Source organism: Homalodisca vitripennis, chromosome 5 (genome assembly GCF_021130785.1).
Source record: "Homalodisca vitripennis isolate AUS2020 chromosome 5, UT_GWSS_2.1, whole genome shotgun sequence".
Lineage (NCBI taxonomy): Eukaryota > Metazoa > Arthropoda > Insecta > Hemiptera > Cicadellidae > Homalodisca > Homalodisca vitripennis.
The window spans coordinates 8,450,321-8,476,547 of NC_060211.1; the positions used below are offsets into that span (position 1 = coordinate 8,450,321).

The 26,227-nt window shown below is 35.2% G+C and overlaps 2 protein-coding genes across 2 annotated transcripts; both read left to right on the forward strand.

The window, feature by feature from the left end:
- Positions 1-366: 366 nt before the first annotated feature.
- Positions 367-5,736, forward strand: LOC124361756 (fibrous sheath CABYR-binding protein-like). Its single transcript, XM_046815721.1, has 3 exons — positions 367-579; positions 1,400-1,591; positions 4,500-5,736. The coding sequence occupies exons 1-3, from the start codon at positions 496-498 to the stop codon at positions 5,622-5,624; spliced, it is 1,401 nt and encodes a 466-aa protein (XP_046671677.1). The 5' UTR covers positions 367-495; the 3' UTR covers positions 5,625-5,736.
- A 10,095-nt stretch (positions 5,737-15,831) lies between these two features.
- LOC124361757 (transmembrane protein 205) lies at positions 15,832-26,218 on the forward strand. The gene is made up of 4 exons (XM_046815722.1): positions 15,832-16,148; positions 20,744-20,922; positions 22,240-22,403; positions 23,993-26,218. The coding sequence occupies exons 1-4, from the start codon at positions 15,928-15,930 to the stop codon at positions 24,290-24,292; spliced, it is 864 nt and encodes a 287-aa protein (XP_046671678.1). The 5' UTR covers positions 15,832-15,927; the 3' UTR covers positions 24,293-26,218.
- The last annotated feature ends 9 nt before the right edge of the window (positions 26,219-26,227 follow it).

Below are 26,227 nucleotides of genomic sequence, written 5' to 3' on the forward strand. Positions count from 1 at the left end.
TGTATGGAAATGAGATATTCTGTGATTTAATGGTCTGAATATTTATTGGTTGGACACGCAAAAAATCCAGATACATATAATTTTGTGAAACTCTGATATTTCAAATAAGTAGGAGTTATTTACTCGTGAATAGATGAATAATGGTTGGAAATGATAAATTCGAATCATAGAGAAAAACGCAAGTTTGAAAATTGCAGCATGGATTTAGGTTGTGTGTATTGAAGTAATAACTATTTCGATTTTATATCTATTTTATATACGGGGGTGTCCAATTTAAAATAACAACCACACCCTCAAAGTGAGAAAACAGTTCAGTAGTTCTAAATCATTGAAGAAATAATTATGTTGTTTTGTTTCAAATACAAACACAGCTGGTGTAAATATTACGTTCACCTCAAATGTTCTACTCAGTCAACAAATTTTGCTTTACTTTTATACATTTTGAAACGTAAATTCCCTTTGTCATTATTAGTAGCAGAAGCACATTCATCAGAAATGTTTCGAGGTGCATACCAGAGGAAGTTGCTCACTATTTTATACAGCGGGGGCAGCAACCCATTGGAAATATGGAACATACAGGTTGGCTTCAAAATGTGTAATAAAATACAGTTTTACAGTGGTGTAGTAACAGTTCTGGGTACTTTGGTACTATCCGGTACACTCTGTCCCCATCTACTACTCGTTATATACGAGTATGTCTCTCTATCGACTAGATAATTACATGCGCACATATTGTAAATAGAAAAAGTTAAAATTTTCGAGCGCTCTCGTGATCTGAGCTTGAATTTAGTTACTATCTTGAGGGATATTTCTTTTCTCAAAATATGTGCGGGGTGGCGCCAGAGGTGCTGCCGAAGCCCGCACTGATGGCCAGACGCATTTCTGATCGGTACTTTCCCGTCGGAAAAGTTGGACGTTCTGCCGAGATAAGAAAAACATCCCTCGAGATAGTAACTAAATTCAAGCTCAGATCACGAGAGCTATCGTAAAGTTCAACTTCAACTTTGGTAGTACTAGTAACACATTTATTATAACGTAATGTAACCCTACAACATATCGAGTATTATAGAATAGTAGATAGGGACAGAGCGGGCTTCGGATAATACCAATTTTTTTTTTGGTGAGGCCGATCCCCTTTTAAACCTTATTCTGCCAGTCCTCATGGGCCACTGGTCTTATCGACTTATCAAACAGAATAAAGTCGATACAGTACAAGGTCGATGGTACTGATAAAAAGTGCAACGGTCACAGACAGGATTTGAACATGTCTCTAACTCATACTCAAAGTCCAACGTCTTAGAACGCTCAGCCATTGGCACTCCCAATTCAAGTACCAATTCGCTCTAGGCAAATCTAATATTTGTATTGTTTCTCCGCCTAATCAGATTGTACTCCTTAGGTAAGGAACGGATGGACACGCAGAGTGAAGGACGAAGACATGGGCTCGATAGTGTTCGAGATAGCCGGGACCAACGTGGCCACAGCCTACATCGTCAGTCCCCCAGACCCTAGAGGGACCCTCGGTATCACGCTGCCGTACATCACCATGTTCATTAAAAATCTCAAGCGGTACTTCACCTTCGAGATCCAAGTGAGTCGATTTATGCACTCCAATCTTCATTCTTAGGATTACATGCAGTTCAGCTGAGTCACGAAGATCTAGGTCTTGCGGAGAATGTACCGTTGGTTTCTGACTTTGGCTACCTAGTGCTATAGCGATTTGAACCTGACTAAATGACAAAACCTCTTATATACCAGTAGCTATAATATACGTTGAGTTCAACATGTTCGATTTTAATCTGAAAACAAAAGGTACTTCACCTTCAAGGTCCAAATGATTTATGCACTCGAATCTTCATTCTTAGAATTATAAGCAGTTCAGCTGAGTCACGAAAACTTAGGGCATGCGAAGCAAGCATGTACGGTTTGTTCCTGACTTTGGTTACCTAGTGCTGATAGCTGTTTGACTAAATGAAAAAACCACTTATATACCAGCAGCTATAATATACGTTGTGTTCAAAATGTTCGATATTAATCTGAAGTCATGTTCATTAAAAATCTCAAAAGGCACTTCACCTTCGAGATCCAAGTGAGTCGATTTGTGCACCCCAAACTTCATTCTTAATATTTTACACAGTTCAACCGAGTCACGAAAACTTAAGGCTTGCGGAGCAAGCATGTACCGTTTGCTCCTGACTTTGCTGTTTGAACCTGACTAATTGATAATACCTCTTATTTAGCTGTAATATTAATTGGCCGATATTAATCAGACACATTGAAAGGAGAGTAGACCCATCGGTTCTATTATACATCGATGAGTAGACCTTGTACTCATATGATAATTGGCTGACACTTTTTGTGGTAACGCTAGTTATGTGCAGTGACTCGTAAATAACGCTGCCAGCTGAGTATTTTTGTAACTCAGTATAACATGTTTAACACTTTTCTGTGGTACGTTTGTAATCGCTGTTTCTTTCGTTTGCCGCAAGATAGCGTTTAACCACAACGTTTCAACTGGCAACAGGTTTTAGCACGTTATATGGAGTATCTTGTCATCGACCGTTACATAATCACAATCAAGGAACTGTGCTAATTGTCTAACGTCCAGAAACCCATTTTTGAAGTCCCAGGGGTTTAAGGAACTTGATTTCATAGCAGAAGATATGGTACTAGTTTATATAATGTAATATGTTACCACTAAAAATTAGGCAGTGCTATTATTTTCTCTTTTAAAACGATGTAGGCCATTTTCATTAAGGGCAATCGAATGATCTTATCTCGCCTATGCTAAACTGTCCAACTCTAAGCATATCATTTTTGGAAACTATATAAGATATTACACATTTTTATTATAACGGCAACAAAATAAATTGAAAATTTACCAAAATACAAAAACAATATGAAACAATTTAAAAAATTACATATAGGAGGAAATTTAAAAAGTTAATTATTTTAGAATTACACTCTTCACATTAAAAATAAGCTAAACACCGAATATTTTAAAATTAGATTGAATTTTTTGTAATTCTACATTAAGAATTCTTTAAGTGGAGTTTAAAGTAAGTTTAAAATATATAATCCAGACTTTCTTCTAAAATGTAAGTCAAGATTACGGTTCATTTATGGGTATATATTAGGGTATACTAAGGTATTTATTCTGGTTCTATACAGACCTCCGTCCGTTCACCCCGACCCTGAACCCGTATTGTGTACTAAGTACCAGCAGACCGCCGTGCCGAGAGGTCACACCATTGATGTTTAATACGGTATATGTTAAACATCAATGTGTCACTCCTCCTTCACTAAATGGAGGACGAATAAGATATTTTATATGTAAATAACAAGTTTTCACCAGACTATTTAATAAGAAAATTGTATACATTGATGTTTTGTACACTAAAAAGGTCCTTTAACGATAATATAGTTACAATTGAATTGTGAGTTTAGCTCCAGTTCATCCTCCTTTTATTGTAGCGTCTGGTATCTGACGCTGTCTCAGACTTGACTCCTGTAATCTGGAGTCTCATTGTCTCATCAGGTATGCAGTTTAGTGCACTACGATGTGATATACACGATCTCTAAGCACGGTGGAGCAACCGAGGTTTTTTACACTCAACATAGTTATGGTAGGAAGGGCTAATTCAATTGAATTTTGAGTTTAGCTCCAGTTCAACATCCTTTTATTGCAAAATTTTCAACTATTTATAGGTGTCTCTGATGTCGAAACGATGTAAATGTATCTTATTGAGCTCCTTCGTTGTCCACTTTCTTCGGATTTCTTCAAACGAACATGACTCCAGATCCCAAGAGTCAAATCTGAGACAGCTTCAGAAACCAGACGCTGCAATAAAAGAAAGATGAACTGGAGTTAAACTCAAAATTCAATTGAATCAACCCTTCTTACCATATTTACGTTATGTGAAGTTACTTACATTTTGTACGGCATACTTGCACTATAATATTGACACATAATACTAATTATTGAAACATAATCGTAATAATACGTTCTCATGAAATAAAAATGCTTCATTGGAGGAGTGAAGTTTAAAAAAAAAGACATTGTGTAATTTAAACGCATGGACATATTATTATGGATTGATAGCGTTGGAAACCCGATATTCATCCCGACCTTTAACATAAAAGGGGATGGATTATTATATCGATTAGGTTTTATCGAGTAATCAAGGATAGTGTGCTCTCTATAACGAGCTCAATTTGATTTCCTTTCCAACTCCCAATTACGCACCAAGCCTAACACTCGGCAGAAAATGATACTAAAATACATCAGAGAAAACTGTCCAAAACCACAAACTACCATTCTGAATTAATAATTGAGGATAAGGTGATCAAGACGAACTCAATGCCATAAACTGCACATTTCATTTCTGATTCCTCACAATGTGAAGGCCAGATTATCAAATGGCCTGATGACTCAAAAGTGCTACAGCTCATACTTCTTGGTGGCTATACCAATAAAAGTTTTGGTTGTCCTTGTTTAGATTATGGACGACAAGAATATGCGACGGCGCTTCCGCTTCAGCAACTACCAGTCGGCGACCAAAGTGCGACCCTTCACCTGCAGCGTGCCGCTAGCGCTCAAGCCCGGCTGGAACCAGATGCAGCTGAATCTGGCCAACTTCACGACCCGAGCGTACGGTACAAACTACATGGAGACACAGCGAGTGCAGATCCACGCCAACTGCCGCGTGCGCAGGATCTACTTCTCGGACCGCCTGTACAGCGAGGAGGAGCTGCCCAGAGACTACCGGGTGTATATGAACCTCCGCCAGGCGCAACAGAAGGGCGGAGAAGGTGATGCGGCCGTCCAGTCTATCCTGAAACGTCCGTCCCAAACGGAACCACCACCTTCTGAGGAACTCGTAAAGCTTTCCTCGAAGGACAAAGCGATGAAAGTGCCATCAATTGACGTTGAGGCAGGGGTAGTGAAACGCCCGTCCCAGACTGAAGCGCGATCTTCGAAAGAACTCGAGAGACTTACCTCGAAAGAGGACAAGATGAAAAAAGCTCTTTCTGCAGAGAAAGAAGCACAGTTGGAAATCCCACCTTCGGAGACAGCTGTGGACGACACCTCTGCTGAAGGACAGATAAAGAGGACCCACACTGCAGACCAAGGAGAAGCAATGGTTTCCCCCGCGCAGATAGACGAGTCCGGAGTGGCAGAGGTTGCAGAGGCGTCTGAGGTCGAGAGAAAGGGATCGAAAGGCTCTCGGAGATCTGTGACGCTGACACCAGTCGCAGAAGAAGGCGAAGAGCAAATTACACCCGGCCCAGACGCTGAAATGCCAGAGGTGCCAGATGAAATGCTGACTGAATTTCCAACTATGGCGGAAGGAATATCGGAGTCTGCAGAGGGATTAGCGGCCACGGACGAGGGAATCCCTGAAGAAGAACCTACTGCGGAAGAGGAAGGCGCTGTCCAAGCAATAGAGCGAGTCGATACATCAGAGCACCCAGAGGTGCTGGAGTCTCCAGCGCCTGAGGAGGCAACAGAGGCGCCGGAAGATGTACAAGAAACGGACACGTCAGAGGAGGCGGGGACACCCCAGGTTGAAAAACAAGGCTCTAAGTCTTCTGCAGTTCTCGCTGAAACAACCGATACATGAAATAACTATTCTGATGACTAGAAACGTTGAAAGTTAATAATACAGAAATTAACGCTAGTTAAAACAATATTGGAAAATAATTTAAAAATAAATCTTAATTATTGTCTTTCAATTATTTAGCAGTAATTTTATACCACTTAAATCGTAATTTTTAAAGTGTATTCGGTTACCTTCTCGAATCTCTGGGCACGAGAAATGAAAAGTCGTAGATTAGAGAAAATATATTTACTAAACCGGCACTATGATATGACACCGAATATACAAGGAAAATAGACTAATAAAAGCAAAAAATTATGGTTGCCTGTAAAGTCGGTTTTACGGGCGAAGATTTTACGTGACAACGTCTTTTTCTCGGTAGAATATTTATTGATATGAATATTATTAAATTGCACAATAGGAACAAGGAATTGAATGAAAATAAGAATTGCACAAATTTTAACTATAGAAATATATTTTGTTTACTAAAACATTGTACATAATTTGAAATTAATTAAAATTTGTTATTGTAAATGGTAAAGTTGAATAAAACATTTACTAAAATTGGAATTTGAAATTCTTGCTAAACACAGTTAAATTCTAACTCCGCGCGTGGTGATTGGTCGGTTTAGTTCGTTTGTTTGGTCGCACTGTTATGACAGGTTAGAGGTTATAATTTGTTATTTTAAATGTTTGACTAGCAATACGCGCTGTTTCTTCTCAATCGACTGAATTACGATTGATTGCAGAGTGATTTAAACTAATAATTTACTTAACACTATCAACATTTGTCAATAGTATGACATAACCTATAAACTCAGTTTCTCAACTTTTGTGTCAATCTAACAATTAATCAATCAATCATAGTTTACGATAATGAAATATCAGTGTACAATTATTTACCTTTATTGTTGTACATTTGTCAATAGTATGACATAACCTATAAACTCAGTTTCTCAACTTTTGTGTCAATCTAACAATTAATCAATCAATCATAGTTTACGATAATGAAATATCAGTGTACAATTATTTACCTTTATTGTTGTAGTTGTTGTAAATGACGAATCTAAGCACTCCACATTTTCACGAATAAACATAGTTATCTGCTTTATCCCGTGCGGCGGACCCACAGTTATCTGCTTTATCCCGTGCGGATCCCGTGCGGCGGACCCACTGGACGGGCATCGTAACGTTACCGGGCGTTACACTTTTTCATGAGTGACTCCGAGCCGCAACCTAATTTAAGACGTTGTCACGTCAAAAAATATTCAAAAGCAGTGTACAGTATTTTAAACGTTCACAAATTTAATGTTCAATCAAGATTTCAAGTTTAAATATATCACTCAATGTTAACTAATGAGAAGTGTATATGGATATTAAAGGTTTTGATTATCACTCCAGTAATCTATTATTTAGTTACTGAAATATTGATAGATTTGCAGGACAATGTAACTGCAAAAACTTTTGATGGAATTTCTCTGTCTATAACAGTTAACATATGCTAAGATGAAAATGTATAAATTAATTTTCTTAGTACGAAATATCCGACTCCAAAGTAATGAAAAATACATTCAAGTTACTTACGAAGCGTTCAATTCTGGGAAAAAAACATAAAGATACTGTATTATATTTTTAGGCGAACCATTAATTTATGGAAAAGTAAATATTTCTGGACATTTGCTACGTCTGTTTGAAACATGTTAAGACAATAATTAGTCACTACGTGTTAGTCCACATAAAAAAAATTGTTCCATTCAAACTCCTTAGAGTGCCGTACAGGTATGTGTTTTAAAAATCTCCCAGTCTAAATCGACCAAATATTGAAATATGAGCTATAAATTCGTCCACAAAGGGAATTTAATGAGTTTTTAATTATCTTGTACGTACGTAGAAAAACATTTAACACAAAATCAAAATATAACCACTATTGAACTTATAAACGCAACAAACAAAATTAATTAAATATAGACTAATATTTCTACGACAAAATGTTTGGGTGTAGCAATGTCCAAAAATACTTGAATTCGTTGTAATTTTACAATTAACAAGAAGATAATGTGTTTGTTAGTGGACATCTAATGCTCATTTCTTTACTTTACTTTATTGCCGTATTGACACATAATATTGTGTATGACAAAATCAATTGTACAAATATCTAAAAACTAATCAATTTTACATACAACAATGTTGTACTAAAACTAAACTAGAACCTAACAAATTTTAAAATTAATAAAATATCTATAACATTTTAAAATGAAGAGATCAAAAAATCAAATGTCAAACATAAAATCGAAGTTACATACCAGTTAACACGGGATGAAATAAAGCAACAAAAAACTTCAGACAACAAAAACACACTAAATCTCTAAACTAGTGTCAAAGAACTCCCTAAACGAGTAAAACTCCCCACTGACCAAGAACTCTTTCAGTTGACTTTTAAATCTTGTTTCTATGAGATCAATTGTTATATATTTCGGGACAAACAAGAGAAGAACCTCGTTCTAGCATTGTGCGGTAAATTTCTAGCTAAAGCTGAACGAAGAGGAGTCTGACGTAAGTAATGCCAGCCTTAGTGTTGTGATCATGAATTCCATTACCTGTTAATGTATTTTCGCTTTTGAATTTGGAAAAACAATGGTTTCATAAAGTCCCTGGTTTAGGAGGGTTCGAAGTTCCGCAAAAATTAAGACTAGGTTACTCTATTAACTCCATGATCTTGCAAGAACCAACAAAATATTAACTCTAAAGTCATGTTATCGTTTCGCGGGAATGAGATTCACTAAAGGTCATAGCCCTTTGACAAAGTAACATTGAAAACTTTCTTACCATGGGGAGGTGAATTGGTGTAAAACTCTGAAATTAAAACATTATATAATATTTGTTAATAAATACTTATATAACTAAATATTATTTGGTAACATAATATTTTTAGAGTGACAAAAATTAAATAAATTATAGGCCTATTTTATTATCATTACTCCATACATACATTCTCAAGAACAACATTTTATTAAATGCTGGAAAGTAGTTTTTGGTTGAGCGTCACTGAAAAATATCACTTAGTAGGCTGGCACAATTTATTTTTATTTGTCTGCTGGGGAGATGTAAAATATGTTTTCATGATGTTTTGTTTGAATGATGTGTTCGTTTCTAGATGTCCATAGGACATCTAGAAAATGAGATTAGTTAATACACTTTAAATTTTGCTTGTAACCACCGCAGCGAAGCCTATTGCGACACATGGAGTGACGATACTCTTTCAGCACATTTTCTGTTTCTAGTGTTGTGAGAACCAAATTTAATTTAATTTATTATATATAATTACCAAATACTGTGTACTATATTTGGTAACCATAAATAACCATATAAATAACCATACGGAGCGATTGTCATTATTCCGGAATTTTTTTCGTACTAAAAGAAACTTGGTGTCAAAATGTTCATCTAAAAGTAACCAATACTTAATGAATATTTTTCTTTCTTCTTAAGATCCTTTATTTTTTAGTATTACCAGTGTAAAGCGTTTTGTGATTTGAACGTGTGGTAAAGTTAGAGAGAGTATCTTATGGACACCATTAAACAGAACACACATATGGTCGACGAAGGAATTGTGAGATGTTTGCAGGCGATAAACTTACATGATGAAAGTAACTGCCTCAGCTGGCAAGGACGTAGCAAGCAAGGGGGTCTAAGGGGTCCGGACCCCCCAAATTTTTCCAATTACTTTTTAGTAAACGATTATTATTATTGAAATAATTCAGTATTACTGACATTTACTGGTGAAAGATCATTCTCAACAAAGAAACGGGTCGATACATTTTAAGGAACAAAATGGGGACTCTCTGTCCACTATGGGAAAATATCAGTTGTCTGGACCCCTCCCCCCCCTCCTAAATGTTTTCCTGGCTACGTTCTTTCCAGCTGGGCTGAGAGCCGCACAAGTTTTAAAATTCGGAGACTGTCCTCACAAAGTGAGTTACATCTTTTCTGTTACTGGGTTACTGCCATACACAGGCTTAGTCTATTGTCCATACATGGAACAGGGACAAGAGCTGGTTCTAATGGTCACTCCTGTCGGCTCTTATTGGCAAATTGGACTGTTTGAATAAGCAATAGAATAAATATTGGCTAAACTTGCCAATCATTTTCCATAAATTAATTTAGCAGGCATTTTCTAAGTAAGTAGACATTTTTATTAAAATCACTAAAAGACAGCAGGATTGGTCTGTTGTAACCCATGCTGTATAGTATACCATTAGGCTACAACAAAAAGTGTAACAAGATCAACATTTAAATTTATACTTAAGACGAATAACTGTAAAATAAGGAGGAGCGTAATGATCTTTAAGGCTGAATAAAATCTAATGTTTCTGAGCATCACCAAACGATCTAAGGAAGTCCGACAGTTGAAGGGAGTTACGAACTCAGTGATTTCTGAGTCGTAATCGTTGGCTAAAACGCCAAGTTTTAGCCTATCCTTCACTAACTTTTAGCTAGATAACTTGAGGATCCGCGTGGTAACTCCCTTATAAGGCTCCTGGCACATCTACAGGTGGTGTAGAATCCACCAAGTGCCACAAGCATGCCGATTCTACGAGTACATCACCCTGGCCTCACAACATTGTCGCTGGATCAGAGCGCCAAACTAAATCAAATCATTTGTGGGCACAATTATAACAATACAGTTTTGTGTGCACGTCACAATACAATTAAAAACATCGCACCAAGTAATTATTATAAATTTCTAGTCTAAACCAAATTTATCTTACAGAAATTTCATACAATTACGGGTGCAGCCTCGTCAAGACTGTAGTAAGCCTCTCCTCAAATGTGCCTTGACATTTTTATTACTAAGAGATTTCTTAATATCTTCGGGCATAGAGTTAAATATTTTTGGACCATAGAAATATTGTGACTGATACTGAGCTCTGATCTGTTTCGAGTATTGTAAGTATGTTTTAGAGTAGGAAAAAGATTTTGCTGTTGAAAGACAAATATAAGAGTGTGATAAATAAGTATTGAGGGCAACGTTAAGACGACATCCGATCGGAAACGCTCCCGGCAACTGTCCCCCTGCCCAGGCCCCAGACAATCCTTAGAGCGCTCCTCTGCAGAATAAAGACTCTATTAAAGTTACGCTGGCAACAAAACCCTAGAATATTATCCCGTACCCCACTCTCGATTCAAAAATTCCAAAGTATGCGGTCTTGAGAACTTTTTCAGAGACAAAATCGGACAGACATCGCAAAGCAAATATTGTAGAGTTCAATCTTTTGTGTAGTGAATTTATGAGACCTTTCCACCCCAGATCCTGATCTAGGAGTAGACCTAAAAAGTTTATCGAGGCAGTTTGGTTAATTCCAAAAATTAATAGGTCACGCTTTAGTCCCAGCCAATAAATCACCATCTTAGCCCCCTCTTGGTTAAATGGGAGCGGCGGCGTAGAGTCTCGCGGACTCCATAATGAGACTGTTCTCAGCGGGAGATTTATGTGACAGCTATAATACAACACTTTATGTTGTGGCTATGCGGGTGGTTGCACGCGTGTTGCGTGTGTGCGTGCAGTCACATATGCTTACCAGTTCAATTTAAATGCTGATTTATTAATATTTAAACAAGACCCTTAAGCTCTTGCCTTTTTGTAGGTTGAGGTTATTTTGAAAATCTAGGTCACTGAACTACATTGCTCTTAAAAGCATATGGTATCTAGGCCTAACTAAATACCACCTCAAAGGTATCAAATCCTATAGATGGTCCCGCTTGTACAACATATTAGATCCTACAAATGTTTCACTTAGCATTTGTTTTAATTTGGTCACAAGAAACTACCTGACCTCTAGGTATGTTGCAAAGGTTTACTTGTTCTCTGCGACCTACTTATTTTATAAATTTGTTTTACTTAAGGAAAACACCTGAAATAGCTATATTTGGCCATCAGAACATTAGAAGCCTCCGGCCTGCTATAATGTCAGATCTCAAGGTGTCGGACAAATGTCAACGCTGGAGATCCTTCCCTCTGGAATATTCTATGGATTTATTTGTATGGGATTATTCGGGGCTCTGCATATCTTGGACATTTGGGAGCTCTTGACCCATGGGAGTTTCTAGTCCTTGAAAATTTCCAGTCTCTTGAGACGTCCTGGTTCCTGAAGACCCCTGCGAGTGTGAGACCCCGGCGCTGGAAGCTCCAAACTTTGGAAGACCCCAACCTCTAGATCCCAACACACTAACTTGTGTGAACTCACAACCTCTAGCAATTCTCGGCTGAAGCTTTCGGCTATCACTACTTTCGGTCTACAGGATCTCAGTATTAATAAATTCCCTCTGTTATCATTTGTCCCATAAAATATTCATGCCGATTTTGAGTTAAATTCATACATTATACTTGCAGGTTAGTCGTTCGGGAAAAGTTTGACTCGAGAGTTGTGTCCCCTTGGAACAAAATGCGCTCGATAATAGGTTAGCCCGGTTAACACTTTTGTTCTACCTGTTAATAACACAAATTGCCGTAAAATGGATTGAAAGGATGACCACGGTAGATGTATCTAATATATTTTAGCTCTAAGGTCCCATCAACACCTATAAACGCTATAAAACTATCCCTCATTGAAACCTTTTCCAAGCAGAGTGTTTGCGAATGTTTTGCTAACTCAAAGTATCTTAAACAAGAGAAAAGCAGTTATACCGTTATAAGACAACCATTCCTTGCCCCTAATTTTTATCCTAGGGAATTTTATAGCCACAGTCAAAATGATTTATTCTATATAATATGCGTGGCAATTTTGGTTAACCCTCGTGGGACCTCTAGGATCGTTGTGTACAAAACGTTATTGGCCTAGGGCCTCCGCTGTTTCGACTCATTGTAGTTCAAAATTCAGGGTGAGAATATTTTAGCACATAGAATGAGCATGCTGAAATATTTATAAATATATCCGAGGACAGCTAGGTTGATTTGGTGCAAAATGATCCGCTGTCTGACTTTCAAGCGTTTCAAGAGCGACCCCTGGTCATGCAAATTACAGTTCAATTTCCATGCAACCAAAAGGCATATAGAATTAATGCGTAGAAATCTGTTTTGGTTAAGAGTAGAACTTCCATTGTGGTTATCATGAGTAAGCGCACATGATCGTGATGGTACAATGGAGATCCGTAGATAGACACTTTTTACACGCACATTACAATGATAAAGAAACACATACATATTTATAAGGTTATGAATTTTACTTGTGTCAGAAAGCGACAGTTATAAATTGTCCGACAATCGATCACACGAGGATAACAGTAAGTGGATTATCCTCGCGGTAGCCTACTTACTGCGGCAGACCCACAAACCTGAGGGACCACCCATAGACGGGAGGCCTAGAGAGTGGCGCACTCAGTGGCGCACCCAGAAACACTCCTCTGGGGGGTGTCCAGAACACCGGGGAGTAGTAGGGGGTGCGGAAAACCCTCCAGATCAGTAGGAGGTTCGTCCTACGAGAAATCTTTGAAATATTAGGTCCTAGAATCGGTATTTTATAGCACTTATGAAGCAACAAAAAGAGAGGAAAGATCAGATCAGGATGTATAAAGTTAACAGTAAAAGCACTCAACTACCTATCACCAGGAATCTTGTACAGGGATAATTAAACTCTTCTGCAATAAATAAATGTTATATGAAATGTGCATAACTATAACTCAATTTACTCATAAAATTAACAAAATATTGAACAAAGTAAATTACAAATCAAGATCAAATCTAAATATTGATGTCTGGATCGAAATGCATAGATAGGGCCTATCCGATTTTGAAAGTTGACTACAAAGTAACTAATATAGATACAATAACGGGTGTTATAAAATTTAGATTATTTATAACACCCTGTGATTATTTATAACTCTGTGTTTCTATAAATAAAATTACTAACAATAACTTCCAGTTTTTATATCGATAACAACAAAAATATACCGGATTTTGGCGTTTTTCAACCAAACTGCAACTTTGAAAATTCATTCATTCAACTAGGAAACTAGTTATCCGATTAAGACGAAATTTTTATAAAGATATGTGCAGGTCTAATGTAACTGAATATCTAATTTTAGAATAGTATAAAAATACAATTATTATTAAATTACCATCTTAACATTTTTCTTGACCGGAGCCGGATGGAAACACACACAATACGAATAAACACAAGAAATAGCTACAACTAACCTCACTTTAGTAGTTGCTGCGTTACGGTAAAATTCAAATATTTAGCGTTTTGAACAAAATTCAATAATTATTATATGTGCAGTGTCGTGTATTTCGTAAATGAATATAGTTATAAATTTTGAATTTATATATTTGATTGTGATTCAAAGTTCCAACATAAATTATATGTTTAGTCGAAATAGACTACTAGGCGATCGATTATTCTGAAATAAAATGCTCTGGGAAGGACGGGGGCAGGTCCCGTTCGTCCCCCCCCCCCCGGCGGTGCGCCCCTGGTCTGACTCATACTACAACACCAAGAGGTTCTGAGAACTCAAAGACCTGATGGGCAACACGTAAACCAAACTCATTATTTATGAACCAAATGTAATAAAACGAAGAATTACGACATTCAATTCAGAATTTAATTCGTTATTTGCTTTTGTACGATATGTATTTGGAACGATATCTCTTTTACCTGGGATTCAAAATTAAATATCACTGTGACCCCGAATATCCACCAATCATGGTTTTACATTTTTTTACACTTTGTAATTCATAATATTTTATATATTTGTTACAAGAATTTTGCGTTTGTACAAATTACTTTACGAAGAATTTGTTGATCAAGTCCAGTAAATAACGTGTGAGGAAAGGGCATTAAGACATCATGTTTTTAGGACATCAATTGGTATTTCATATCATTCTTTTATTCTACATACTTCTCACAGCTACGACAATATTATACATAGATTGTTATAAAATAAGATGTTTATAGGCAGTAACCAGGACGTATACCATTTGACAAATCTAAGGTAAAAGAAGTATTTAACCGCACTTGATATCATTACAGTGTTTTTCACAAAATGATTCCAGGATGTTTGTTTTAATTGCGTCTAAGCGACAGTATGCCAGATTCAGATGTTTAATTTTTGTAATTAATAAAATGATCTGACATTTATAACCTAGTCATAACCAGGTTTGATTATTGACTAACGAGCATCAAAGCACACAAATAAAATAGTTTTTGGTGTAAGTATATATCGGTATTTTATTATCAGAGAGATGTACTTTAAATTGTTCTGCAGGTTGATTAAATGACTCATGACATTAAAATAAAATAAGTATTGAACCTTCTATGAAAATATAAGTGAATAGTTATGAAGGAATCAAGATTTTTCTGGACATTTGCTATCGTTCAGTGATACAGAAAAATCAGTAACACTACGTTTCGAGATCTGCAATCTGATCTCTTTTTCAGGTAAATAACTAACCTAACACATAATTACAAACTATGTTAGAACAAACATGTTTAATTTAACCTAGTTTGTAATTATGTGTTAGGTTAGTTATTTACCTAAAGAAATGATCGGATTGCAGATCCGATACTGATTTCGAAACGTAGTGTTACTGATTTTTTTGTATCACTGAACGATGGCAAATGGTGATGGATGTCCGGAAAATCCTTTTTCCTTCACAATCCTTCCATCGTTAAAACCAAACTTCAAACAATGAATAGTTGTAACGGATGCAAATAATTGCTTTGTACTGTCGTTAATTTTGTTCGTACACTGTCTTCAAAATGGAATAAGTATTTTTATGTGAAGTACATACACTCAGTATATCAGAAGTACTGTTTGTAAAATCGCGGTGTTTGAATTATTACAAATTATTAACCTCAATTCTTGCGTGGCCAGTGTCATAACTATGTAAGACTTCCGGTGCATTTTTCGTCAAAACGATTAACTTCTTTCTTAAGTACTTCAGTCTCGCAGTGGAAATCCATCCAACAGATGTAAAGTCGAAAACATTTATTTACATATTGAGTTGGACGCAGTTGCCACAAGCTCTATTCCCCAGATAATGAAGTGTGGTGCGCTTGTGAAGTGGCCGCGGGCCGGTACGAAAAGATGTGCGCGTGTCAAGTCCATCAATGCCGCAGTGAGCGCGGAGGGTCGTGGCCGCGCCGAATGTGGGCTTCAATGAAACCCAATTGTCCCTATCGTGTTGGGCCGCACGTATTAGGGAACCGACCAGCACATCTGTGCAGAGCGGCCCAGTGAGGCGAGGTTAGGGGGAGGGGCGAGGTTATATAAGGGGGCACCGCGCGGCGCTACAGTTCAGTTGACTCTAGAGTCTCGACAGACATCAGACATGTGCGCGCGGAACGACATAGACACTCTCGCATCCACGCCCGAGGAGCGGCGGCGGCAGCAGCTTCTGTTGAAGGTGCGGCGCCTCCAGGAGCGCAAGAAGGGAGAGCCGCCCCCGGCACCTCCCCTGGACACCCTGGCCGCCGTCACAGCCCGCCAGAAGCACCTCCTGGACCTCCTCTACGCCAGGGTGGACGCGATCAAGAAACTACCAATTGTTAGGTAAGTTTGAGAAAATATTTTACAACATTAACTACCAACACAAGTTTAATATCGCAACGCAAATTTTTTTTACAGTATTAAAGTGTCAATCTAGTTTTAAAATGCTCAAAATATACGTAATTACTTTATAACTTTGTGATATAACAGCAAATGCAAAATTTGCGTCAAGGTAAGTTTTATAGGTACGTAACTACCTCATAATTGGTTTAATTGATTTCTTATTTGTTATGTACCATTAGGTTAGTGTTTTAATATACTGATGTATAGAATTTGAGGAAACTATGCGACTGTTTTATTTTTTGTATTACATGAAAAGTTGAGTTTGACTAATCTTAAAAATTAAGATCGTTAAAGAAGGCGATTCTCGGAGAAGAATCAATTTTATCAATTTAATAATTTGATATTTTAGTCAAAATTTTAACTTTTAAAATATAAACACTAATTTACTTATGTTGATACATAATGATGATAAGCGTGATAATTCGGTGTGGATATAATTTGAATGGGCACGAACTTCTAAAATTGTTGGAAAACGTTAACTATGAAAAAAAAACATGTAGGACTATAATATTATCGTTAGAACTAGTATAAATGCAGCAATGCTAGTATAAACAACCAATCACTTTCAAAGAATAATCTTTCTATTAATGTGTGGTAGTAATAGTAATAAGCATAAAATAAAGGAAAATTCGTCTCAGTTCTTCACTACATTTCAGTAGGAACAATCTGCGTAAAATGTGATAATAATTTGAATTTTATTGTGTGAATTATTGTTGCTTAATGTTAATTTATGGTTCAATTACACCACTGATATTTGGCCCAACGAACCTATACCAATAAATTAAATATATGTGGTTCGTTGGGCCAACGACCCTAGTTTGTACAATTTACAGAAATAAAACAAATAGGGTCGTTGGGTCAACGATCCAGTGGAATAATCGAACGTGTATATCGTTATAAATTGGATCGTTGAACCAACGCGCGATGAGCGGCCGACTGCCGGCCAAACATCGAGTTCACGCAGACATCTCTGCACTTATTGCTTACGCTGGATGCAATGATTTTATGTGAGACTTTTACTGTAATGTAATATTAAATATATATTGTATCATACATGGAATACATTATTAAACTCTGTCTGATCAATCATTCTTTTCCTAATTAAAAAATACGAAAATGAAAAAAAAACCATGAGAGAATTATTAAACAACGGTATGTTTGATTTTATTTCATTGGATATATTTTTGATCCAATGTATTGGTTGTGTTCAAAGCCTACAGAAAAACTAATTAAAGGCTGTATCGAAGATAGGGTAATTATATCACAAACCAAAAAATAACTTTTAATTTTTTACCAGAGTCAATACAAAGTTTAAATTAATAAAATAGAGATGTTTAATGCCAAAACTCTCAAGATATATTACTCCTATACTAATTCCCAGAAACATCTTTAAACAATTTTGTACAATAAACATAGTTATAGAACATTAAATCATGAATCGGAAGTCATTTTAATTTAGACATAACAGCTGTTATCAAAGATTTTAATAAAAAGAAACAAATTTGGTTCATAATTTTAAGTTTAGTGAGATTGATTTTGAATCTGCAGTCAAAAATTGTTCTCGACATAAGAGCTTTCAGCAGAAGTTAAATGTCCTGGAGACATTGTGTGTTAGAACTTATTATTAAATTAAGCAATACAAATATTATTTAGAAATATGTTTAATTATTTCGCTGAGAACTGGTTTCGGTGCTATGAACGTCTGTACTCGTATCTTCAATAAATTTGTAATATTTCAGTTAATATTTTTCACTCAATTTACATAAGTGATAATATATATTGTTGAATTTCAATTAAAACACATTGATGAAAGTCATTATTATGTAAAATATTTGTAAAATGCTTGAGTCTTTAGTTAATCTTGAGTTAAGGTTTTTGAATGGCCTCTATCTTTTCTACAATAATTTTGTTAACATTATTAACCATGAACAATTTGGCTAATGTATGTATAAGGGTTTTAAAGAATATGTTTAAATAAAAAAAACACATACGTACAAACTGATTACAAAAACCTAAAAACCAATCATATCATTCTGTTAGTATCACTTCTGCTTTGAAACATTAGGTAGTCATGATATGATAAAACTCTAACGTTACCATCCACCACTACCATGTGTGGTTCTGGGATAACACACAAACAAGTATCTCAAACTCAATTATACAGGATGTTCACAAAAGGGCGTCAAAAACTTCTGGGGGGGGGATAGTATTCATCATTTCAAGCAAAAAATAATCTTAACCCTTTAAGTGGCAAGAAACCGAGGTTCATAAAATGTTATATTTTTAAGTGTAATATTAATGTGATACCTTGTGTTACCACTAATACATTATAGTTTTAAAAATATTTTTACGTTTTTTGGGTTTTTTAGGGTGGGAAATTATTATCCCAATGTATCTCTGGGCAATGAGTATTTTTTTGTCTTGCCTTGTATTCACTGGGATAATATATTCCCACTTCAAAGGGTTTGTAAATAAACACACATAAATGTAAAAGGATCATAGTGAATGTTTATTACATACAGTATAAATACTATGGAAAATATAAGTATTCCTAGAATAGCATGGTTGGGATAACAATTCTTGTCAAATCAATATGAAACAACATTGTAGATTCACCTAATCTAATACAAGTGAAAACAATAACACTCACTTTACTTATTCACATGAAACAAAACATACAAAACACTCGGTTTTACACGTATGTTGTTGCAAAATGGTCAAAGTTTACATGGTCTTGTGGAATAAGGAAAAGCAGCCCTTGCATAGTGCGACTTTACAGCCACTACAAATCATATTGTTTCGTTTTTCTGTGGTTTTAGTGGAGCAGTGCGCACATCTTCTGTATGTGTCTATTTTTGTGGAAGGTGATCTTCAACATTAGTAAGGCGTAGACTGTTTTCCACAGTTGGTTTTCTAAACGGACTGTTTCGTTTCCTGGCTCTAGACTTTCCGGAAGTGTAGCCAACTTTTTTTCTTGATGTAAAAGTGCCTATCAACTGATTGACCAACTTTGACCTAAAAGTCAAATGCGACATTGGTTTTGATGCAGCGTCCTTACAATCTTTACTGTACAATATGAAACTATTGACAATAGCTGATTCAAAAAAAAAAAAAAAATAAAAAAGCTTCATCCACCAGCGTGTAGACTTTTGTGCTAGATTGTAGCTAGACATGTGTTGATCAAAGCGATCTACTCCACCCATGTACTTGTTGTACTCGGCTACTGCTTCTGGGCAAGTGACTTCTCGATCTCCTTTACCATTTGACTGCATGACTGTGACTTTTTTGAGGAATTGGACATTGTGGATATTACTGACACACACTTTTTTCCCTATACGCCCATTTCACAACACTTATATCACCACTCTGAGTGATATTGTTTATTATATCTTTATTGTTTTATTATATATCACTTCCTGTTGTATAACCTTCCCGTTTCATAATATTTTCAATTATGCCTTATTCGTGTTGAATAACACAATAGCTCAAACAGTAACCTAACTTTTACAAGACTGCCAGAGTAACATCCAAATAACTGCTTTGCCAGAACATGGACAAAATAGTTTATTCCTAATAAAAAAAGAGTAAGTTTTTGTTGTTAATTATAAATATAAATCTCTCAAGCAAATATAAAATTTCTATTTTTTATATTTTTTGAAAAAAGCATTACATTTTCAGCTTGTAGTTCACAATGCTACATTTTAATTAATAGAAATTTTTACATTGCAAAATACAAGTAAAATATTATACAAAAATGATTACAGATAACTAAGGAATAAACTACGTATCGTTAAATTATTTCTTGATGTATATTAGTGAAATTATCTTGATCCTAAGTCTGAGGTATAGACAAGAACAAAAACATTGGTATCTCTGAGTGACAGTGGGATAATATATTCCCACTTTCAGACTATCTGCTGGATAGAAATCCAGCTGGTGTTGCCAACTGCTGAAAATTAAATTTATGTTTTACAGTAAGTCTTCATGGTATGTATTGTGCATGTGGGAAATTATTATCCCAAAGAATCTCAAGCATAGTAACATAAATAAAAGTAAAAACGTGGTGGGAAATTATTCACCCAATATCCTATAAAGGGTCTTAATATAACTCGAGATAGAGATAAGAGAAACATTTAAAAAAATGTGTTATTTTCTTTAATATTACAAAAATGGAGTCTGTTGAAAGTATTTAAAGTTAAATAACAAAAAAACATATGATTATAAAAAATGTACTAAACACTAACTATTTGAGCACTTTCATTACAATTCTAACGGTACTTGTTTCAACGAAATCAATCAACCCATAAGCAAGTACGACCACTGTAAAGATACGCTTGCACAAGTTGAAGTCGCCAAATACGTCATAGTTGAGTGTTGTTAGTCGTTTGTTGCTTCCGGCTTGTGCAAGTGTATCTTTAAAGTGGTCGTGTTCGCTTATGCATTGACAGATTACAATAAAATGAGTACCGTTGGAATTAGTATAAAAATTTAACAAACTAATAAACTCAGTTACTGATGGAAATGTCTGTTATCAGTGTTGCCCTGAGGACAACTCAGCCAGCCCATGTGGTGATGGTTGGAGCCATGTTGCTGTTGTCCTCGTCCCTGCTGCAGCTATCGTCAGCTCCTGCACATTCTCCTCTCATCTCTCTTGCCTACATGGGCTCCTTCAGCACCCACCTCGGCAACCAGTTCTGGATGACATTTGTCTCAGGTATACACTTAACTATACATTACTCACGTTGACACAGTTTCTGTCCAAGGATATTGCTAAAGTTACGGATACAATTCAGACATAGATTTTTAGATAAGCAAATTTGGTTCTTAAATGGAAGCATGACATTTAATTTGCCTATGTTTTTAAATTTTATTCCTTGCACAAACAACAATAGAAATGACTACAAAGACTAAGCTATTAATAGATATTACTTAATCTAAATAAGTTATACAATGCTTAGTGTATGAATCACTCAGCTGATAATGAATCATGTAGTCCAGTAATTCTAAAAATAACCTACAAATTGACAGCACTACTGTAATACCATATAGAAGCTAGTTTTAAAACATAAATTACTTCTCAAACTATAAAAGTAAAACTACATCTCATTACTCTTCCTTGTAACTGAATTAAAATGAAATCAAGTACAAGTTAACTGCATACATAGTGGGTTGCGTTTCTAAATTATTTAGTTACATGCAAATTGGCAACTTATACATTTGATAGGCTAAAAGAACAAAAATCAAAAAAAAAAAAAACAAATACTAATCTAATATAATCAAGTGGGCAGTATTATCAAATTAAAATATATATTTTCTTGTATGGTAACACTGCATGGAGTTTTTAAGTAAATATTTTTAGAATTAAAAGTAAAAATATATCTATAATTAAAATTTGTAAAAACTACGTATTGATACTTACTTAAATCAGGTTTAAAATCAACACAATTCCTTCATGAAACCAAACATGCTATTGAGTAAAAAACAAATTTAAGGGCACTGAAGCACAATAATGAAAAATAATACTGTATTTCCAAATTTCAAATAATTGCTGTATTAAAATGTTTTTAATGGTATAGCAAGGTAGGAAATTAGTGATTAGGATTAGGATTTTATTACAATTTCATGTTTAATTGGATTGTTTTAAATGCCAATATTTATAGAGACCAGCAACAAACATTTATTCAAATATACACTTTTAGAAAAATTACATATTTGAGATCACAGGGACATGACTATTCCCTGGTTAACAACTATAACTTGTACGATATCAGTAACTGTGTAGAGATCGTAGACTATTTTGAGTAGTACCTGAGGTAACTAATAACGTCATATAAATGATGTTACTGGCCTTAAGTATTTTGTTATATCTCCTCTCAGACTTTTCAAGTTGAAAATGAGAGATTCCAGAACAAGTCCTTGAGAAGTTCCCAATTTGTGCAACCAATTAATTTATTAGTGCCGTACAACTAATACATTTATTAGCATAAGTAAATTTGATTTCCTGTATCCTGATAAAGCTGAAATCCAACAGGTCTTGCCTTGTATTTCAATCTGCCGAGGCACGATTTTGGTGCTGTTCAGAAGATCTTGTTCCCCAAATACTTCACCATCAACAGTGTTCTGAGCCTGGTCACTCTCCTGTCCTTCACCAAACTGCACCATCTGACCAGCATGAAGAGCCCAGAGATTGTACAGGTGATAAGGCATCAGTTTTATTCATAAAGTTTATATTAAAGTAACAAAATTACAGTAATTTATATTATGCAAAATGTTTTATTTATATCTAGTGTGAAACATGCTATTGGAGTAACCAGAAAATTCCTTTACCAGGGTGCAATCTAACAGGCTATTGCTATTTATAATTGATTACTCACTCAGTATTTTTTTTTTCTTAAGACAAAAATAAATGCAGATAAATAGGTGCCATTAAAACATAGCTATGGTAAAGTGTCTTCTATTGATTTTGGAGAATCCATTAATATGTGTAAAATTCAACTTTTCACCATACCTTCTAGGGGTAGGGTAGGAGGTACCTTAAATTTTTTTTATTGTATGTTTGGATTTTTAAATAAAAAAATAAGCTTTGCCCTAAAATGGTTTTTAATTCTTGAATTTCTTACTGTAATTGAGATATTTTTTTAAGAAATTCCACTTGAAATCATAAAAATATATGAAACATTAAAAAATTATATGTTGTCACCTAACAGTTCAATTGTGCTAAATTTGATCCCCAAAGAGGTGTGTATGGTCTAACTTTAGAATTTCACAGGAAATTTACAATTTTATGGAAAATTGTTGCTTCTGGATAAATAACATCGTTTTAATTTAATTCAGAAACCTTTTTCATGATGAAATTCAATTTTTATATTTAAAACCAAGATTTGACAGTTTTACAAAAATATACTTGGTGTTGAAACATTTTTAAACCATATTAAATACTTTCATGTAACCTTTCAAGTGTAACATTTTATCCCTCAATCACTGCTGTGGAGGAGAGAATAATTGTAAAACTTGAGAAATAAAATACAATGCACTTTAACCCACAAGATAAATTAGTGGAATGCCCCAATTAAAATTTAAAAAGCTGTATTTAGTATATAAAACAAGGATTTTGTAGGGTTTTTACCTTGCTTATATTAGGTGTTTTTCTTAACTCACCACCTGGGTAATTGTTCTGGGTGAGTTTAAGACATATTAAATAGACATTAAGTGCTCACAACTCTATAAACTTATTGTGATAGTTATAGAATCTCTCGACAGTAATGCTAGTTTCACATTGACATTATCACAATTTACTATATGGAGTTTATTTGAAAAATTTTACATACCACACTTTGTTTTGTAATTAAGAATTTACTGCTTTGTTTAAAACTTTGCATTTAAATCTCTCCCTCAAATTGCTTTAAGGCTAATCTCAAGTTACAATAAGCTAAAACCAAATATACCTATATATAACACCTATTATAACACCTTTTACAATTTTACAAATTCATGTTTATTTTTTATAAATCTTAATTTTACATGAATATGGCTGAATTCTACCATGAACCCAGGAATAGTACTATCCTTCAAAAATGTTGATACAATAATATTAATTTGTAGAGAATTTAATTCTGAAACAAAGTGAAAAATAAACTAAATTCCAACACTCCTGATTAAAGTTACAATAGTAAAACGTTATGTTGAAAATTTAATTGCTATTGCGAGCTCTCCACAGGAATTCTAATTTAAAGAGCGAGAATGTTAATGATAACACAAGTCAATAGATTTATTTTCAATTCTAGGTTGCATCAATGAGCGTGTGCTTCCTGCTGGAGTTGACGATACGCCTGTACGTGGTCCCAACAGTAATAGGACTGATAACAAAGAAGACGGAGCTAGAACTGGCGGCTGGGGTGGGCCGGGAGGTAGGACACTTCCGCCCCGGTAGACTGCTGGGCTGCCCGTACTACCAGGGGCTACACCAGCGCTTCCGTAGACTACACCTGCTGGTAGCTGTTGGTAACATTGCCACCATGGCCTGCACCAGCCTTCATCTCTACTACGTTGCTCACCACTGGGTCTGCATCAATGTATCACCTTAGTAACTCAGTCGCCGAGGTTGCTCATCCAGCAGTTGTTGCAGTCCGTTTGTAGTTGACGATGAATGTTGTCTATCTCCAAGTTTGCTTTGTTTGAACACCAGAACCAAGACCGTAGCCAGGAAAAAATGTTGGAGGGGGTCCAGACAACTGATATTTTCCCGTAATGGACAAAGAGTACGACCCCATTTTGTTCCATAAAAAACTCTAGACCCGTTTATTTGTTGAGAACGATCTTATTTCAGCAATAATACTGATTTATTTAAGCAATAATAAACGTTTATCAAAAAAGTAATTGAAATAATTGCGAAATTTGGGGGGTCCGGACCTCTTGAACCCCCAAGCTGGCTACGTCCTTGACCAGGACAGTCTCAGTGTGAACGACGTTCAATTGTTGCTATCTGCACACCACTAAGCCATTTTGTTGCAGTGAATCTAACAAATCAAGAAAATAAACAATTCCAAAGATGATTTCAATTTAACTGAAAGTTTGGTACTTTCGTATTATCCGGAGGCCACTCTGTCCCTATCTACTATTTGTTATTAGGCTATGCAAGAAGGTAAACACATAAGTACGTATTACAAATATAAAAAGTTAATGTTAACATTACCAAGGGCTCATGAGATCAGACAACGGGAAAGTTGCACGATCTGAGACATGAATTGAGGTTAGGAAAGCACCAATTGGAAATGCCCCTGGCCATCAGTGCGGGGTTTGGTGGCGCAGTGGTCCCTAGGGAGGAGTAACATCCCTCAAGATAGAACCTAAGTTCAAGCTCAGATCACATGAGCACTTGCAAAGGTTGACTTTAACTCTGGTACTACTAGTAACATATTTATGATAAACTTATCTTAATCTATTTATATTGTGTAATAACAAGTAGTACACAGGGACATATCTCTCGAATGTACATTTTATAGGAATGTATGTCTATAAACCTATTTATAACACAGTACAATTCAAATTTCATTATAGGGGTTTTTATGAATGTATTTATAATACTAGATTTCAGTCTGAGTGAATATTGCCAAACTGCGGATAGAAGCTTAAAACATTTTACCAATTAACAAAGTGAACAAGACTACTTATGTCAAGATCACATGAAAAAAATATTTCAAAAGAGATCAGATGAGCTCCCAAGCTACTAATATATTTAATCACAAAAACTTATTACAAAATCGCAAAAAGTGTGCCTCGTGTAATGAAATCTCCCCCAAAATAGTCGCTAAAAACAATTTTAATTATAAAAAAAACTAGTACATTTGTTTCAATATTAAATGTTTCTTAAAAATTTACTTTCAGTGTATAATAATTTTAAGAAATACTTAAATACACATGAAAGATATATATATATATATATATATATATATATATACACGCCAGTATGGGGGTTAAATATTACGTACGTTTTCAGTTGTAGACTTAAATACATTTAGGAGGATATAATCTCTAATGCGTAAACCGTTTCCAACCTTTACAGATTCCATTATGGTTTTTCATTTAAAAACCAAATGATAATTTCACGTTTAAGCAGAGAATAGAAACCAAATAGTAAACAGAAATAATATCTTAAAATATAGTTTATATTTAATAATAAATTTTATAATGAGGAGTTCGTTGGCTTTTAACAACGTAGAGGTATATTGCTTAGCAAATAACAATATGACGTATTTGAATGATAAAAGTAGCTTTAAAATATTGTTATTTATGCTGTCAGTATTAGATCCACAGTTCCTAGCAGATAATTTATTTAAGTGTTTACAGCCATGTGAATTAGGTTCTGATATCTTGTAACTGCCAATTGCTGTGATATTATGTACTCTAGTTTAATAAAATGTATTAGTAAACTTGATCCAAGCTGTAGGTTAGATAGGAAACAAATTAATTTTTGTATATATCGAAATAAAACAATTGCTTAACAAATTCTATTAATTTGC